At 32.6% G+C, this 17,729-nt stretch overlaps 1 protein-coding gene across 1 annotated transcript in view; it reads left to right on the top strand.

The window, feature by feature from the left end:
- The window catches only part of LOC143083260 (sodium-coupled monocarboxylate transporter 1-like), a 59,272-nt gene extending 42,236 nt beyond the window's left edge, over positions 1-17,036 (top strand). The window contains exons 12-16 of the mRNA XM_076259527.1: positions 642-728; positions 4,507-4,685; positions 6,611-6,711; positions 7,995-8,104; positions 13,822-17,036. Of these exons, the coding sequence (XP_076115642.1) occupies positions 642-728; positions 4,507-4,685; positions 6,611-6,711; positions 7,995-8,104; positions 13,822-14,322 (978 nt within the window). The 3' untranslated portion in view covers positions 14,323-17,036. The remainder of the gene's footprint in view (positions 1-641; positions 729-4,506; positions 4,686-6,610; positions 6,712-7,994; positions 8,105-13,821) is intronic.
- The last annotated feature ends 693 nt before the right edge of the window (positions 17,037-17,729 follow it).

Below are 17,729 nucleotides of genomic sequence, written 5' to 3'. Positions count from 1 at the left end.
TATTATTTTTTTTTTTTAATAAAATGATATTTTTAATTCAATAAAAATGTATTGCCATTTATGTCGCGATTAAAAATGTGCGAAGTAAGGGTATCTTGGGGTAAACCTTTAAATTACTGTAATCTAACGATACAGATAAATAGAATGGCATCTACCTATACTAGTGGACTGTTTGTCTCCGAGGGTATTATCATAAATTCAGAAGTCAATGCTCGGTACTAAAATGTTGTTTTTTTTTTATCTGGACAGTAAAATACCTTGAAATGATTACTTATATAACTGTATAAGACGTCTACATATTATCTCAATCCTACACACACGCATACCTAAAAGAAAGGTAAACGTCACGTGAAAATATATATTTACGCTTTTATGATAGAGTTAACCAGTCAGACGCATGATTATGAGGGTATGCATTGGGTTTACAGAAAGATCATTTTGAGCTAAAGAATTGCCAAACATTTATTAAAGAAAATATAATAATAAGGTGGTAAAGCTTACAGAATATAAAATTTCAGAACAAGCACATAGGATACAAAAAACATGGTAGAAAATGAAAGAATACAGAAAACTGTCCAAACTTCCCCCAAATTCAGACAATCATTGTGATATTTTAACGTAAACTGTTTGACATTATTCAGGCATCAATCACTCTGAACGGAGCTGCTGGTGCTCCATTGGTAGGACTGTTTATACTAGGATCTTGCTTTACTTCAGCGAATTGGATAGTAAGTGTTAAATACATTGATTGATTGTTGATGTTTTAACGCCACTTTAAAGCGCCACTTTTGGGCTATTTCGTAAAGGTCAGTTTTTGTTGGTGGAGAAAGGCGGAATGTCCGAATAAAAAAAAAAGGAAAAGTTACAATCCTAGTCAATTAAGATTGGAGTCGAGTGCACTAGCGGGGTTCAAACTCACAACATCAGTGTTGACTGGCTAGGGGTTACAGTATTAACTTCTAAGATCATTCGGCCTCCACGGTATCAGAGTCATATACAAAAGATAAAGAGGCGTATATGTTGAGAATAACATCTATTTTTTCAGTAATAATTCTAACTGCGAAGTTAAAAGTTAGTTCATAAAGACTGTAAATCGTGACTATAAACTTCATTTGCAATTCAATACAAATGTGAATTTAAAAAATGTCAAGTCGAGACATCATTTTTATTAGCTCAACTGGATCATCACTTTACGTCCGTCGTCCGTCGTCGTCCGTCGTCGTTAACTTTTACAAAAATCTTCTCCTCTGAAACTATTGGGCCAAATTAAACCAAACTTGGCCACAATCATCATTGGGGTATCTTGTTTGAAAAATGTGTCCGGTGACCCGACCAACCAACCAAGATGGCTGCCATGGCTAAAAATAGAACATAGGGGTAAAATGCAGTTTTTGGCTTATAACTCAAAAACCAAAGCATTCAGAGCAAATCTGACTGGGTAAAATTGTTTATCAGGTCAAGATCTATCTGCCCTGCAATTTTCAGATGAATCGGACAACCTGTTGTTGGGTTGCTGCCCCTGAATAGGTAATTTTAAGGACATTATGCTGTTTTTGGTTATTAACTTGAATATTATTATAGACAGAGATAAACTGTAAACAGCAATAATGTTCAGCAAAGTCAGATTTACAAATAAGTCAAATGACTGAAATGGTCAGTTGACCCCTTTAGGAGTTATTGCCCTTTATAGTCAATGTTTAATAATTTTTAGTAAATCTTAGTAATCTTTTACAAAAATCTTCTCCTCTGAAACTACTGGGCCAAATTCATCCAAACATGGCCACAATCATCATTGGGGTATCTTGTTTAAAAATATGTCCTGTGACCCGGCCATCCAACCAAGATGGCCGCCATGGCTAAAAATAGAACAGGGGTAAAATACAGTTTTTGGCTTATAACTCAACAAGAACGTGTCCAAGGTACACGGATGCCCCACTCGCACTATCCTTTTCCATGTTCCATGGACCGTGAAATTGGGTAATTATCTAATTTGGCCTTAAAATTAGAAAGATCATATCATAAGCAACAAGTGTACTAAGTTTCAAGTTGATTGCACTTCAGCTTCATCAAAAACTACCTTGACCAAAAACTTTAACCTGGACGGACGAACGGAACCACAGACGGATGGACGGACGGACGAACGGAGCCACAGACCAGAAAACATAATGCCCCTCTACTATCGTAGGTGGGGCATAAAAATCAAAGCATTTAGAGCAAATCTGACGAGGTTAAATTGTTTATCCGGCCAAGATCTATATGCCCTAAAATTTTCAGATGAATCGGACAACTGGTTGTTGGGTTGCTGCCCCTGAATTGGTAATTTTAAGGAAATTTCGCCGTTTTTTTCTTATTATCTTGAATACTATTAAAGACAGAGATAAACTGTATACAGCAATAATGTACAGCAAAGTAAGACCTAAAAATAAGTCAAACATGACCAAAATGGTCAATTTACCCCCTAAGGAGTTATTGTCCTTTATTTTTAACAATTTTCATATAATTTGTAAATTTTTACTAACATTTTCCACTGAAACTACTGGGCTAAGTTCATTATAGATAAGGATAATTGTAAGCAGCAAGAATGTTCAGTAAAGTAAGATGTACAAAAACATCACCATCACCAAAACACAATTTTGTCATGAATCCATCTGTTTCTTTTGTTTAATATTCACATAGACTAAGGTGAGCGACACAGGCTCTTTAGAGCCTCTAGTTTAAAATTCAAAACAAAATAGAATTTTATGAAATATAACCTCTGTTGCCCATTTTTCAAAAATAGAAAAGGTCACATAAATCTATCAATTTACATCATTAAACGATTTTTACTATTTCTGTCTAAAACCAATTTTTCAGTAATAATTCTAACTGCGAAGTTAGAAGTTAGCTCATAAAGACTGTAAATCGTGACTATAAACTTTATTTGCAAGTCAATACAAATGTAAATTTAAAAAATGTCAAGTCGAGACATCATTTTTTATTTGAAATTCAAAACAAAATAGAATTTTATGAAATATAACCTCTGTTGCCCATTTTTCAAAAATAGAAAAAGTCACATAAATCTATCAATTTACATCTTAAAACTTTTTTTACTATTTCTGTCTGAAACTAATATTTATAGTGTTAAACTGTTTATTGCATGCTTTTGTTTAATATCTTTAAACTTTTTGCATTCAACAAAATAGCTGCAAAAACTACAAAGTTGCCTCGTATCAGATATTGTTGTGATTAAAAACAAGAAGAGTGAGATGATTTGTTAATACTAGTATATGTGAACAAGACTTTATACGTTGTATAAACCGAACTTCACAAATCAAGGTTTCTGACTCATTGGCTTTCAGGAAATAGTAGAGACCTGTTGGAAATGGGGATCCTTCGTGCTTTATTTTGTCTTTTATCTTTTCCTATTCGAACGTCACAAGTGAGTCCTTTGTAGACGAAACGCAGGTCAGGCATACGCATTGAATCTATGAGTTTATTTACAACCACTGTGTCAATGCCACTGGCGGTGAAGGTTTCCCCCCGAAAGTATCACCAGCTTATTAGTCAAAATTTTTGAGTTGACAAGAATTATCATTGATAGTGTCAAAATTATAAATTTAACTGTTTCCATTTAAAATATTTCGAAAAACTTAGACTTTTCTAACACAGGAATAGATTACCTTAGCATAATATGGCAAAACATGTCGGAATTTTGGGTCTGCGATGCTCTTCAGCTGCGTATTTTATTATGGCCTTTTAACATTTTCGATTCGAGCGTCTGGCGTACAAAATTTCAATCCTGGTATCTATAATGAATGTATTTAAACAAAAGAATCGAAACGAAATTTTGTTTTCACATCATCGTCCCAAAGTATGTAATTGGATGAAATTGATTTTAATATCTCACAAGAACCGATAAATACAGTTGCTGTCAACTGAGCCTCTTTCATGATAATTGTCAGATATGAAAACGCAGGTTTTGAAAATACGGAGACGTACTTATAGTATGATAGCTAATGAGATCGCAGGGCGAGATTGTAAATAAGTACAGGTCACCGTTTTAATGTCATGACTGACTCTTATTATTTTAGTTATTATTGAGGAGAAGCATAATATTGTAAAAAAATATATATTCACTAATGTTCCTTTAATAATCAGAATCTAGGACCTTTAAGTGATGACCTAAGTCTTTAAGCTAAACAAATGTAAGCGAAATATGTCATACGTCAAAATAACTCATCATAGATACCAGGATTAAATTTTGTATTTACGCCATCACATAGTAAAGCTCGAATCCTAAAAAGTTAAATAGGCCAAATAAAGTACGAAGTTGAAGAGTATTGAGCTAAGAAGATGTGTTCACTTTATGCTGTATTAGTCAGTATACAAACAAATCAACATGCATATCCCCACCTAAAGAAAACAAATATAAGTGGTATACATCTAATCTATCGGTGTTCCGTATGATATGTATTAAACTTGAAGGTTTATTTTCTTAACTTTGAATTTATTTCCTTTTGTATAAAGGGTGCCTTAATTGGTGGAATCGTTGGTTTTGCTATTCCGATGTGGTGTGGCATCGGAAAGTATACAAGCGATCCCCAAAACTTTAAGTTATCAACATCAACTGAAGGATGCAACTTGACAGCTTTGAACGGATCTGTATTTGAGGTTGTAACCAATCCACTACCCAATGAATTTGAATTGTAAGTAATATTGATACTTTTACATAGCCTTATGTGTGTATATAACATTAAAATGGAGTGTCTTACAAGTAAAAAGTAAAATCACAAAAATACTGAACTCTAAAGAAAATTCAAAATGGAAAGTCCATAATCAAATTTCAAAATCAACAACTCAACCACATCAAACGAATGGATAACAACTGTCATATTCCTGACTTGGTACAGGCATTTTCTTATGTAGAAAACGGTGGATTAAATCTGATGTTTCCTTTAAGATAAAATAATTTCCGTTGTAAATTTTCTTTCCAGTTCTGTTTTTTTTTTTTTTTCTTTTTTTTTTTTACTTTTAACATGTTAACTTAAGGTTAAGTTGAAAATACAGTCTCCTTGGATACCACGATTACAAGTATTTTAAGTACTGTTGTTTTTTACAATTTTAAATATTGAGTAAGAGTAAAAGCCATAAAAATTCAAGCTCGTAATAGTCTTTAGGTTACAACTTTTACATTAGTATTTCAAACTAAGTTAACAACGTCAATAAAAGAACATAGATATGTAATTCTTATATCATTTGAAAATTTGGGAACATGTGTGTATGATTTGTAGAAAGGGCTTCCTGCAGTGGCCCTTGAAGTTATTAGTTTTTCGATAGACGACTTTAACCGAACTAATTTCTGTTACCAATGTTAACAAAATTTCGGCGATAATAATACAAAACGGCTCGACCTTAAACATAATTATTTTCACTTCGGGCTCATCGTTAAATAAAATTATAAACACAAAACATACATTTGAATGGCGATAAAATATTTTTTTCTTTTCTGATAACACATATTATATCAACCAAAACAATATGCTCATGCCTCAGGCCAACTTACTGCCATAAATATACAATTAACGTATGACAGAGATTACGAGTGGGAGAATTAAATTCCTTATCTCCAATTCTAAAGAATGATAAGAATTGGAAATATTTTTAAAGGAATTTAATGGTGTTTAAAGTGGACTAAGTCATTTAAAAACATATCATGAAGTCATTTGTGAACTGGTCTCGTTTATACACCAGTTAATTCTTTCAAAAGGCGTTTAATGCTATCATATCATTTATATAACACGGCATATAAATATCCATAGATTTTATATTGGTCACGAACACATTTTTTATAGATAATTGTTTACGTGTTAACGATTTTCTTAGGTGTAAAAAAGATTTGTTAATTATTTTGATCACACTTATTCACATTCAATAACTACTTTAAGGCGTTTTAATTGTTTCTTGATGTTTGTGTGTCACACGTGTTGTTGTTGGGTTTGTTTTTTTTTTTTTTTTTTGTGTGTTATATCTCCTTTATCTATAAGGTATGCATATTACAGACAGTGAAAAAACTATTAAAAAATCTTGAAGGGCAAAGATGTAAATAAAATAATAACAGGTCACGATCATAAAGTTATGAGCAAAAGATGTACCATATAGCCAGATAGCAATGGCCCTTCGGATAACAGTTAAAACTACTACTTCAACTTCAAACGAATTACCATAGTAAACCTCAATCAACGACAATCACTCACGGCTTGGGAAAGGCCATCAAAGATTGCAGCGAGTTCAATATATGTGTGTGTGAATGCTTAAGTTCTAAAACTGGGATAGGTGTATGACGTCGAAAACAAAGCTTATTTGCAATATTTTGATATAAGTAAAAAGGATTTAACACATCAGATGGAAGCTTGAGATTACTCACAGTTCTTGAAAACTAATTCAAAGTCATAATTTCTACTAATTAATAAAATATTATCTCTCAAACACATAAAAAAGGTATACATTGACCTATAATGTTTTACTTTTATAAATTGTTATTTGGATGGAGAGTTGTCTTATTGGCACTCATACCACATCTTCCTATATCTATTATGTTCTCCAAGACTAATGTCATTCCATTTATTTACAGGGAAGGTCTTCAGAAGTTATATGGTCTATCTTATATTTGGTTCAGTAGTATTGGTATCTTAATAGTAGTTATTGTTGGATTGTGTGCGAGCTTTGTAACAGGTATGTTTAAGTTTGCTTGTTGTTCGGTGTGAGCCAAGGTTCTGTTTTGAAGGTCGCTTGACCTATAATGGTTTACTTTTATAAATTGTTATTTGGATGGAGAGTTGTCTCATTTGCACTCATATCACATCTTCCTATATCTATGTTTAAGTTCCACAAATATTTTTCAGCCGGATTTTCAGACACAATTGTTTTTGTCGACTGACCTTTTTAAACTTTCAGAGATATAGGAAGATGAGGTATTAGTGCCAATGAGACAACTTTCCATCCAAGTCACAATTTATAAAAGTAAACCATTATAGGTCGAGGTGCGGTCTTCAACACGGAGCCTTGGCTCACACCAAACACCAAACAGCAAGGTATAAAGGGCCCAAAAAAAATACTAGTGTTAAACCATTCAAACGGGAAAACAAACGGTCTAATCTTAATATTAAAAAACTAGAAACTAGAAACACTTAAGAAATTATTGATGCAAGCTATACTTTATTGTAGTTTCAACATGGGTGGCATTATATTCGTGATTATTTTTGAAATTTAGCTTGCATCAATTATTTCGATTCTGATTAGGACAATTAAGGATATTTCTATGTTCGATGAGTATAAGTGTAGGGCATTTGAGTAGGCTCTTCCATGAACCTCCCGTTTTTGTTTATAAATGAGCAAGCGACTGGCAATGTGATTTTTCAGAGGTATGAGTTTGAACGGCCAACATAAACGGTTGTCGTATCTAGGTCAAATACGTCTATTTCGATTGCAACACATGCCAGTCATAATAAATGAATTAATAACAACATGTGCACTATTTAAAAGTTTGGAAGTGTTTTAAGTTAATAAAATATATTAAATGCATGCCAATTTGATAAAATTCATTATTCTGCAGTAGTCAATATACGCATGTGCAAACAAATTTTATTGGATTTAAAGCACGGGGTTTATTCACAAAGCGAATGAAGCACGTCATATTAGAATAGACCACAAGGACTGTGACTTCAAATTTTATTTTAAATTCAATACAAATGGAAAAAAAATGTCAAGTCGAGGCATCAATTTTTACACAATGTCGAATTTTAATTTTTTCGTACATTCGATTTAATATTGTCAAGAAATAGAACTTGCTTCATTACATAAGTTTCAAACAAGTGCAAACAATATTCTATGATAATATTTCCACTAGAACAAAAGTAACATAATAGTTTTTGTGTAAAAAAAGAAAAAAAATTATAAATTATGTGTTTCTACACGAACAGATGTTATGGTTTCAGGCACATGATTAAACATTTCAGGGGCTACGGAGCATGTAGATGAAAACTTGAAACTGCATTTCTGGCAAAAATTCGTTTACTGTTTGTGTCCAGTGATGGGATCTACTAAAAAAGAAAAAGAAACGAAACAGGTAAATATGTTATTTGTATGCCTGCCCCTAGTCAGGAATACTTCAAACAGATAATTATGTTCTTTATGAAGCTGCTCCAAGTCGGGAATCTGTAAAACAGGTATATATGTTCATTATGTTTCTGTCCAAAGTAAGGAATCTGTAAAACAGGCAAATATGTCTGATGCATGTTCTTTTAATTATCAATTATTGATTGGTTCTAACAAGCTTTCAATTACTGAGAGGACTCTTAAATCGTTCATTCGTGTTGATTTGACCTGTTGACATAATTTGTTATGCATTTTTTTTTATTCAATTTCGCTTGTTTTGTGTTATATCTCGTCTCACTGACTGTTAAATGTACCGCCTTTGACATGTTTGACAAGTGTTTAGAATAACCATAAAACTTCTGTTCTCGTTCTTTGAAAACAAATTTATTATATTGAAAGTTACTTGATTACGTTATTTTATTTAACGTCGTTTTGTTCCAGGTTATACATGTTATAGTTGTCTTTTTGACATTCATTTACATATTGTATTTAACTGTGTCGTAGATCAAATTTATTCGTTTAGTTTATGTTTACTTCTTTTTGTTTATATTTCTTTTTGATTGAGTTAAGGTGGTATGGGTGTCTTCCTCCATCTTGGATTGTAAAAAACAGAGAATCAAGGGTCCAGATTTTCCATCAAGTTAGCAAAATTTGATGCAGGAATGCAGATGTTTAATGTACATTTTCATTTAAAAGTACCAATTTATAAGAATATAACTTCTAAATATTGATATTTTTGCAAATGTTAATTATTTTTGGTTGTTTTTATTTTTTTTTTAAATTGGCATTTTAAGGGGAGGTAACTCTAAAAAAGTGCATTTTCTGAAGGATTCTGTATGGAATTTTCCTATTTTGTATTTTAGCCGGAAAAAACGTACGGTGACCCTATCTTTTCTTTTGATATTCTCAAAGCAGTGTCTGAAAGCTATCTTTTCCTGAAGTATTTATCAATTCTATCATTTTGTTTAGTTTCTAATCACAAAATGGTGTTTTTTCCTGTATAATCCATACAAAATGTGTGATTTTGTCCCGTCCTGTAGCTTGAGAAAATGCGCGGTGACCTACCATTTTTATTATATTTTTCAACATGTATCAATAGATACAACGTTTTGGCAAAGTATGAACAAATTCTATCATTTTTATTTTAGACTCCCATACCACCTTAAGCCATTTCAATTGATATTTCATAGTGTGTCTTTCTATGTTGTAATGTTATACTACTGTTTTAGTTTAGAGTGACGGTTGTCTCCTAAAAACCGTTAAAACTTGATACATTTGTTTACACCTGTCCTAAGTCAGGAACCTTTTGTTAGGGATTGTAGTTTCCTCATTAGGTTCATCGGTGCTTGTCGTTTATCCAATTTTTTATATAGACAAGACCGTTGAATTCCCTGTTTGAATTGTTATACACTAGTCATTAATATGCTTTTTGTAGCTTGCTGATCAGTGTTAACCAATGCTCAGTGTTTTGACCTATAACACGACAATTGGTATATATTTTTAACAAAAAACTTACGGTGTCACAAATAATTTAAGAAATACACGTTCATTCAAGGTACACTAAAATGTATTCGCTGTCTGGAGTTTGATCTAAATCAGTGGCGGATCCAGAACTTTTCATAAGGAGGGGGCACTGATTGTCCTAAGGGGGGCCGCTCCAGACATGTTTCAGTGATTTCCTATATAATCAACCATTTTTTTCCCACAAAAGGGGGGGGACGGGCCCCTCTGAATCCGCCTATGTCAATACGTCTCCCACATAAGTAACACTATATACTTATTCAAATTGAAATAAAATACTATGTATGTCTGTTTCCTCGTAAATATTACAAGTCTATATTGTTATCAGAGAATTCTGTAACTGTTTCGTATCTAATAAAAAAAGTTAATTTTTTCCAGACCTAATATTGTTTTTATAGTTTATCTAATAATGGCTACACTTATAGTTATAAAAATGTCAAAAACTCAACTGTCAAATCCTTAATTAAACAAAACCTTGTGAAGAAAAGTAAGATGACATGATTGAAATCGACATTGCACGAATATCTCTGTGTTACTATATAAGGCAGATAAGCAACCTGAAGTGCTCTAGTTGCAGTATACATATACAATATATGTACATTAACGGAAAATATCAAGATTTATTTGTTTAAGTAATATAAACAGAACGAAGTGAGATGCTCACCGAACTTTTCTTTGTTTCGTAGAGAGGATAACGTGGTATTGTCTGTCTTTAAGGTTTAGATAATGGAATCACCTGTTTTGGTTTTTTGGTTTTTATACTTCTATAAGCATACTCGTTAATGTGAAGATTTTTGTATAACATACAACACTATTTTGTGATTAATAAAACTATTAGATTCATATCGGGTGCAGGAGCAAATATCTGAATACATTATGCGTGTCATGTGACCGTACAAGAATTCTTACAATTCGCAAAATACATTGGTATCTTTTTACCGGTACTGCATTTTCTATATGTTGAACCTCGGATCTACCTACATTTCTTCCGTAAACAAATTTCAATAATATATCGACATTAATAAGGTAAAAATGAAGCTGTCGCCATCTCATCAACAGAGATCAAGTAAATTTTATTAACTCAATAAATCAAGTCTTTAGTAATAAAGACGAGAGTGTGAAGAAAAATGCTGAATACATTCGTTAAACGGATCGGCAGTGGTCTTGACTGTTTTGTCTTTAAAATGACCGTTACGGTTTAGAATTGACAGATAGGAATATACATTTATATTTTCGTATCACATTAATACAAAGATATTCAATATTGTAAATGTTAGGTCTAGAAACCAAATGGAAGAACGACTAGCGACAATTAAAACCAATTCTTCAGAGAACAATTGAAGGTATTTCCACCTCGATAATAAAAATGAAATTTAAAAAACGATGTTAGAAAATGTAACTCCTTGTTGATGTTATTTGGTTCTTCGAATTGATATAAAAAAAATAAGATTAATAGGTATATGCAGAAGACTTATTTGTTTTAGTATGAACAGAAAATAATTTTTAGCAAAGGTCAAAATCTACAATGTCAAATTGACCTTTGACCCTGACCTCAATTTCAAGGTCATAGGTCAGTGATATCAAATCAAAAGACCCCAGGTCAATCATTTGTATGGTTGTGGAGAAATACTGATTTCAAATACATAAGGGGAGAAAACTCCTATAAGGGTTAACCAAAACACTTCGACTGAAATAGGTTGAAGTTGCGCCTTTTTGTAAACAGTAATTTGGCAATCAAATCATATCATTAACTGTAACAGTTTCTTTTGAATAACTATAACAAGCAAAATTCTAAATTTATAACATGACCTTGACCTTCGACCTTGATCTTAATTTCAAGGTCATAGGTCAGTGAACTCAAAACGGAAGACTGGAGGTCAATCACTTGTATGGTTGTGGACAAATACTGATTTGAAATACATAAGGGGAGAAAACTCCTATAAGGGTTAACCAAACACTTTAACTGAAATAGGTTGAAGTTGCGCCGTATTGTAAACAGTTATTTGGCAAACACATCATATCATTTACTGTCACAGTTTCTGTGGAATAACAATAACAAGCAAAATTCAAAATTTAGAACATGACCTTGACCTTTGACCTTGACCTCAATTTCCTTCAAATGGACCAAGGATTTCATATCAAAAGACTGTAGGCTTCTACGACTTATAACGTATGAATTAATCCAACAAATCGCCTATCTTAAATTTTCAAAGGGAAATAACTCCCATAAGATGTCTTCCGATCACTCAAGTCAAATAAACCAAATCATTCTCAAAAGTAGACGAACAATTTGGTGAAAACAGTTTGCTAAAATCTTTTATGGTTTTAGAGATATAGGGATAACAATGAAAAAGGGACGCGGGGAGATAACTCCTATAAGAATAAGTGTTCAGTCACACAGGGTGAGTTTTGAAACCCCCATTACTGTACAACATCATTGGCCAAAAAATCCATTCGATATGTTGTCAGACAAAAAAGCATCTCAGACGGCAGAAGAAAAAAAAAATAATCAGAAGAAAAACAAAAGGTCTTTCCACGAAAAGTGGAAAGACCTAATGATGTACTAAAGAAATATTATGGAGTCTCTATTGATAACAGTAATCTTGTATATATTTTGCATATAATATAAGTGAGGAGGAGCAGTCAATGTATTTTCTTCCTCTGCTGAAAGTGGCCTGACAGTTTGAAATCATATTTGTTACATTAATCTTTTTTATATCATTGTCAATGATCTACGAATCACACATGTTCATCTTATTTCTAATATTTAGTTACTCCTACGGCATATAAAGCGTGCAAATTCCCCAAAGTTATATTGATCGTTCGGAATATGCGTGTAAAATTTTCCGTCGGACGTTGAGCAAGAAACATATTATCTATGAATTTGAGGATTGAATCCATTAATGTAAATAAGAAATCAGCATAAAAGTAAGATAAAACATATTTCTCACTCCCGCAAAAAAAAATATAATATAAACGTAAAGAAAAACGACATATTAAAAAAAGTTGATGTGGTATGCTTGCCAATAAGACAACTTTCCACAAGAGACCAAAATGACACAGAAATTAACAACTACAGGTCACCATACGACCTTCAACAATGGTCTCGAAATGACAATATAAAACAATTCAAAAGAGAAAACTAAGGGCCTTATTTAAGTAACTTTTATAAGACTTGTCACATATACACATTGTCAGTTTTTCTGTCGAAGGTTGGTGGTTTTCTCCTGGCACTCCGACATTCTTCACCAATAAAACTGACCACCACGATATCAATCATTTTGTTATTGGTGATGGAACTTATAATCGTTATACTTGAGATTTGTGTTAGACGGGAGACAATTCAACTTGAACCATTGGATTGTATGAGTGGTTCTGTATTTTTTTAATTTTTTAGTCCATTTTTCTCTTTTTTGCCGATTGTCCACCCCATGATTTTGTATTCTTTATTGTTTAAGGTGGTACCCAACACCTTCACTATTTGTTTGGCTCGTTTAATTTTCATAAAATTTTGACAAAGTATTTACTTTGACCCTTTGACAAAAATATCAAAAAGTTTGAACCAACCAATTTATCAGAAAAATTACACTAGTTACATAGCAGTTTGACAAACACTAATTTTGATCATTGAGAAGCTTATAATATTCCATTACCAATACAACGTTATTAAAACGTTTAGCTGAATTTACAGATTTATCTCCCTGTAGTGTTAGGTACCACCTTAAACCTATTTTTTCTATTCTGTGTGGTTTAAATCTTTTTTTCTATTCATTATTGTTTAAACCTATTTTTTCTTTTCTTCATTGTTTAAACTTTTTTTTTCTTTTCTTTATTTTTCACCATTTTTGAAGTATCTCTATTCTGTAAACCCAGATCCAAATGTATCAAATACGTCCGATGTTTAGTTATAACTTATATACAGGTTTTACTTCTTCTCCGTAAATATCTACTATGTATAAGACCTCTAGTAGTAGCCCATGCATCAGGTCTCATTTAAAACAAATTTCGCTGTTTTATTTGAACAACTTGTATTTCGCCTCTCTGATTTAATTTTCAAACAGTAAATTCAATACCCTTTTCCAATACTTATAGCACCAGGGCTAATTTCTATAAATATACGTATTCATTCTGTTTGATATTTTACAATATCATTATTTTACATTTCAGTTTCTTGAAAACTTGAAAAACGCACCATCATTAGACATCTTTCGAACCAAAAAACCTATGTTAGCAGCAATGATAGATCCTAACACAGGGGCGTTGGTGTTACAAAATGGTACAACCGGTACATCAATAGAAAACACTTTGTCTGCTAAAAATGGAAACGAGGCAGACGATTCGGAATTAGGTCATACCACAAACACAAACGAACCGATCGATGACAGCAGAGATATGGATATTTCCGGAATCAAACCGAACGGCACCACAGAAAATATATCTTCTTCCGGTAATGATGAATATAACACAACTAATACAGAGACAGACAAACAATCAGATACAAATGAAACTGAGGAAGTCACTAATGCGCATGACGAATCAGTGATAAACAATATCGGTATTACCACAGACATAAATGATATTATTGATGATATTGATATTATTATATCAGAATCTGAAGATACAAAAAGGGAAGGAAGCGAGGATAATGACAATGAGAACAATTTATAGGGAATATATAAGGTTCAAACAAAAAAGTAGGATAGAACAAAAAAAATTTGAAAAATAGTTCAGCAAAAGAAGTACATTGTATTTCTCAATGTTCACGCGTATTTCGATATTTAGGTCCTTCGTTACTCCTCAAATATCCGTTGCGGATCATATTGCTTATATTCCTTTTGTTTCTCTCTTGATAAGCTTTCGAATGAGGTATAAGGTATATCTGTTATTAGGGGCTGAAGGGTCTTAGCAGTCCATTTCTTTATTCAAAATATCCATTTCATTATTCAAAATTGGATATTTCTTAATTTTCACGCGTATTTTGGCATGTAGGTTCTCCCTAACCCTTCTAATGGTTATTGCGGCTTATATTGTTTTTACTCAGTTTATTCCTCTATCAATAAACTTTGATTTGGTGTATAATGTTTTCCTTTTTTAGGAGCTGACGGGTAGCAGCAGTCCATTCCATTATTCAAATAAGCTATGTCTCAATGTTCAAGCGTATTTCGATATTTAAGTCCTTCGTTACTCCTTTAATATCCGTTGTGGAACATATTCACTATTTACCTTTTGTTCCTTTCTTGCTAAGCTTTCGAATGAGGTTGAAGGTATATCTGTAATTAGGGGATGAAGGGTCCTGACTGTCCATTCCATTATTCAAAATATCCATTTCATTATTCAAAATTGGCTATTTTTTCATTTTCTGGCATATTTTGGCATTTAGGTTCTCGTAACCTCTCTAATGGTCATTGCGGTTTATATTGTTTATACTCAGTTTATTCCTCTATCAAAAAACTTTGATTTGTTGTATATTTTTCTTTTCATTAATTAGGAACTGACGGATAGCAGCAGTCCATTCCATTATTCAAATAAGCTATTTCTCAATGTTCACGCGTATTTCGATATTTAGGTCCTTCGTTACTCCTCTAATATCCGTTGCGGATCATATTGATTATATTCCTTTTGTTTCTCTCTTGATAAGCTTTCGAATGAGGTATAAGGTATACCTGTTATTAGGGGCTGAAGGGTCCTAGCAGTCCATTTCTTTATTCAAAATATCCATTTCATTATTCAAAATTGGATATTTCTTAATTTTCACGCGTATTTTTGGCATTTAGGTCCTCCGTAACTCCTCCAATGGTCATTGTGGCACATATCGTGTAAACTCAGTTTATTTCTCTATCAATAAGCGGTGTTTATTTTTTCCTTAATTAGGAGCTGACAGTTTGCATCAGTCGATTCCATTATTCAAATAAGCTATTTCTCAATGTTCACGCGTATTTCGATATTAAAAGTCCTTCGTTACTCCTCTAATATCCGTTGCGGATCATTTTGACTAAATTCACTTTGTTTCTCTCTTGGTAAGCTTTCGAATGAGGTATAAGGTATATCTGTTATTAAGGGCTGAAGGGTCCTAGCAGTCCATTTCTGTATTCAAAATATCCATTTCATTATTCAAAATTGACTATTTCTTAATTTTCACGCGTATTTTGGCATTTAGGTTCTCCGTAACCCCTCTAATTTCTCTATCAATAAGCTTGAATTTGGTGTATATTTTTTTCTTAATTAGGAGCTGACGGGTTGCAGCAGTCCATTCCATTATTCAAAATCAGCTATTTCTTAATATTCACAAGTATTTCGATGTTTAGGTCCTTCGTTACTACTCTAATATGCGTTGCGGAACATATCGACTATATATCTTTTGTTCCTCTCTTGATAAGCTTTCGGATAGGTATAAGGTATATCTATAATTAGGGGCTTAAGGGTCCTAGCAGTCCATTTCTGTATTCAAAATATCATTTCATTATTCAAAATTGTCTATTTCTTAATTTTCACGCGTATTTTGGCATTTAGGTTCTCCGTAACCCCTCTAATGGTCATTGCGGCTTATATTGTTTATACTCAGTTTATTCCTCTATCAATAAACTTTCATTTTGTGTATAACTTTTTCATTTATTAGGAGCTGACGGGTAGCAGCAGTCCATTCCATTATTCAAATAAGCTATTTCTCAATGTTCACGCGTATTTCGATATTTAGGTCCTTCGTTACTCCTCTAATATCCGCTTCGGATCATATTGATTATATTCCTTTTGTTTCTCTCTTGATAAGCTTTCGAATGAGGTATAAGGTATATCTGTTATTAGGGGCTGAAGGGTCCTAGCAGTCTATTTCTTTATTCAAAATATCCATTTCATTATTCAAAATTGGATATTTCTTAATTTTGACGCGTATTTTTGGCATTTAGGTCCTCCGTAACCCCTCCAATGGTCATTGCGGCACATATCGTTTATACTCAGTTTATTTGTCTATCAATAAGCTTTAATTTGGTGTATATGTTTTTCCCTTAATTAGGAGCTGACAGGTTGCAGCAGTCCATTCCATTATTCAAAATCAGCTATTTGTTAATGTTCACGCGTATTTCGATGTTTAGGTCCTTCGCTACTCCTCTAATATCCGTTGCGGAACATATTGACTATATACCTTTTGTTTTTGTCTTAATAAGCTTTCGAATGAGGTATTAGGTATATCTATAATTAGGGGCTAAAGGGTCGCAGAAGTCCATTCCATTATTCAAAATATTCATTTCATTTATATTCAAAATAGGCTATTTTTTTCATTTTCACGCGTATTTTGGCATTTAGGTTCTCCCTAACCCTTCTAATGGTCTTTGAGGCTCATATTTTTTATATTCAGTTTATTCTTCTATCAATAAACTTTGATTTGGTGTATAATGTTTTTCTTTTTTAGGAGCTGACGGGTAGCAACAGTCCATTCCATTATTCAAATAAGCTATTTCTCAATGTTCACGCGTATTTCGATATTTAAGGCCTTCGTTACTCCTTTAATATCCGTTGTGGAACATATTGACTATATACCTTTTGTTCCTCTCTTGATAAGCTTTCGAATTAGGTATAAGGTTTCTTTAATTTTCATGCTATTTTCACATTTCCTGACCGGTGTCAGAAAAATATTTCTCCTCACTAGTGAAAAATCTGTTCTCGACAAATGATTTGTCGAAATTTGATTATGACGTCTAAATGTTTTGTTTTCTTTTGAATTTTCCTATTGTGACGTCATGAAAAAAAGCGACCATGCCTGATGACGTCGCATATAAAGAACACAAGTTTCTGAAAATCTTTGAAAAAGAAAGATAAAAATCATAAGTGAAACAGATTCCGACACTATAACTCGTGTATTACGATATTTCTCCACTCTCGACAGTTAAATTTTAGTTATTTAAAGAGCTCGACAAGCCTCGCGCTTTAAATAATAAAATTTAACTGTCTCGAGTGGAGAAATATCGTAATACACTTGTTGCAGTGTAGGTAGGAATCTATATATATTTGTAATTAGGGGATGAAGTAGACTGGTTCCCGATCGCAATATTAAGTATGTTAAACATATACCAATATAACGA

This window comes from Mytilus galloprovincialis, chromosome 7, assembly GCF_965363235.1.
Source record: "Mytilus galloprovincialis chromosome 7, xbMytGall1.hap1.1, whole genome shotgun sequence".
NCBI classification, from domain to species: Eukaryota; Metazoa; Mollusca; class Bivalvia; order Mytilida; family Mytilidae; genus Mytilus; species Mytilus galloprovincialis.
Note: the sequence above shows the minus strand (reverse complement) of the source record. Positions and strands in the feature narration are given on the sequence as shown.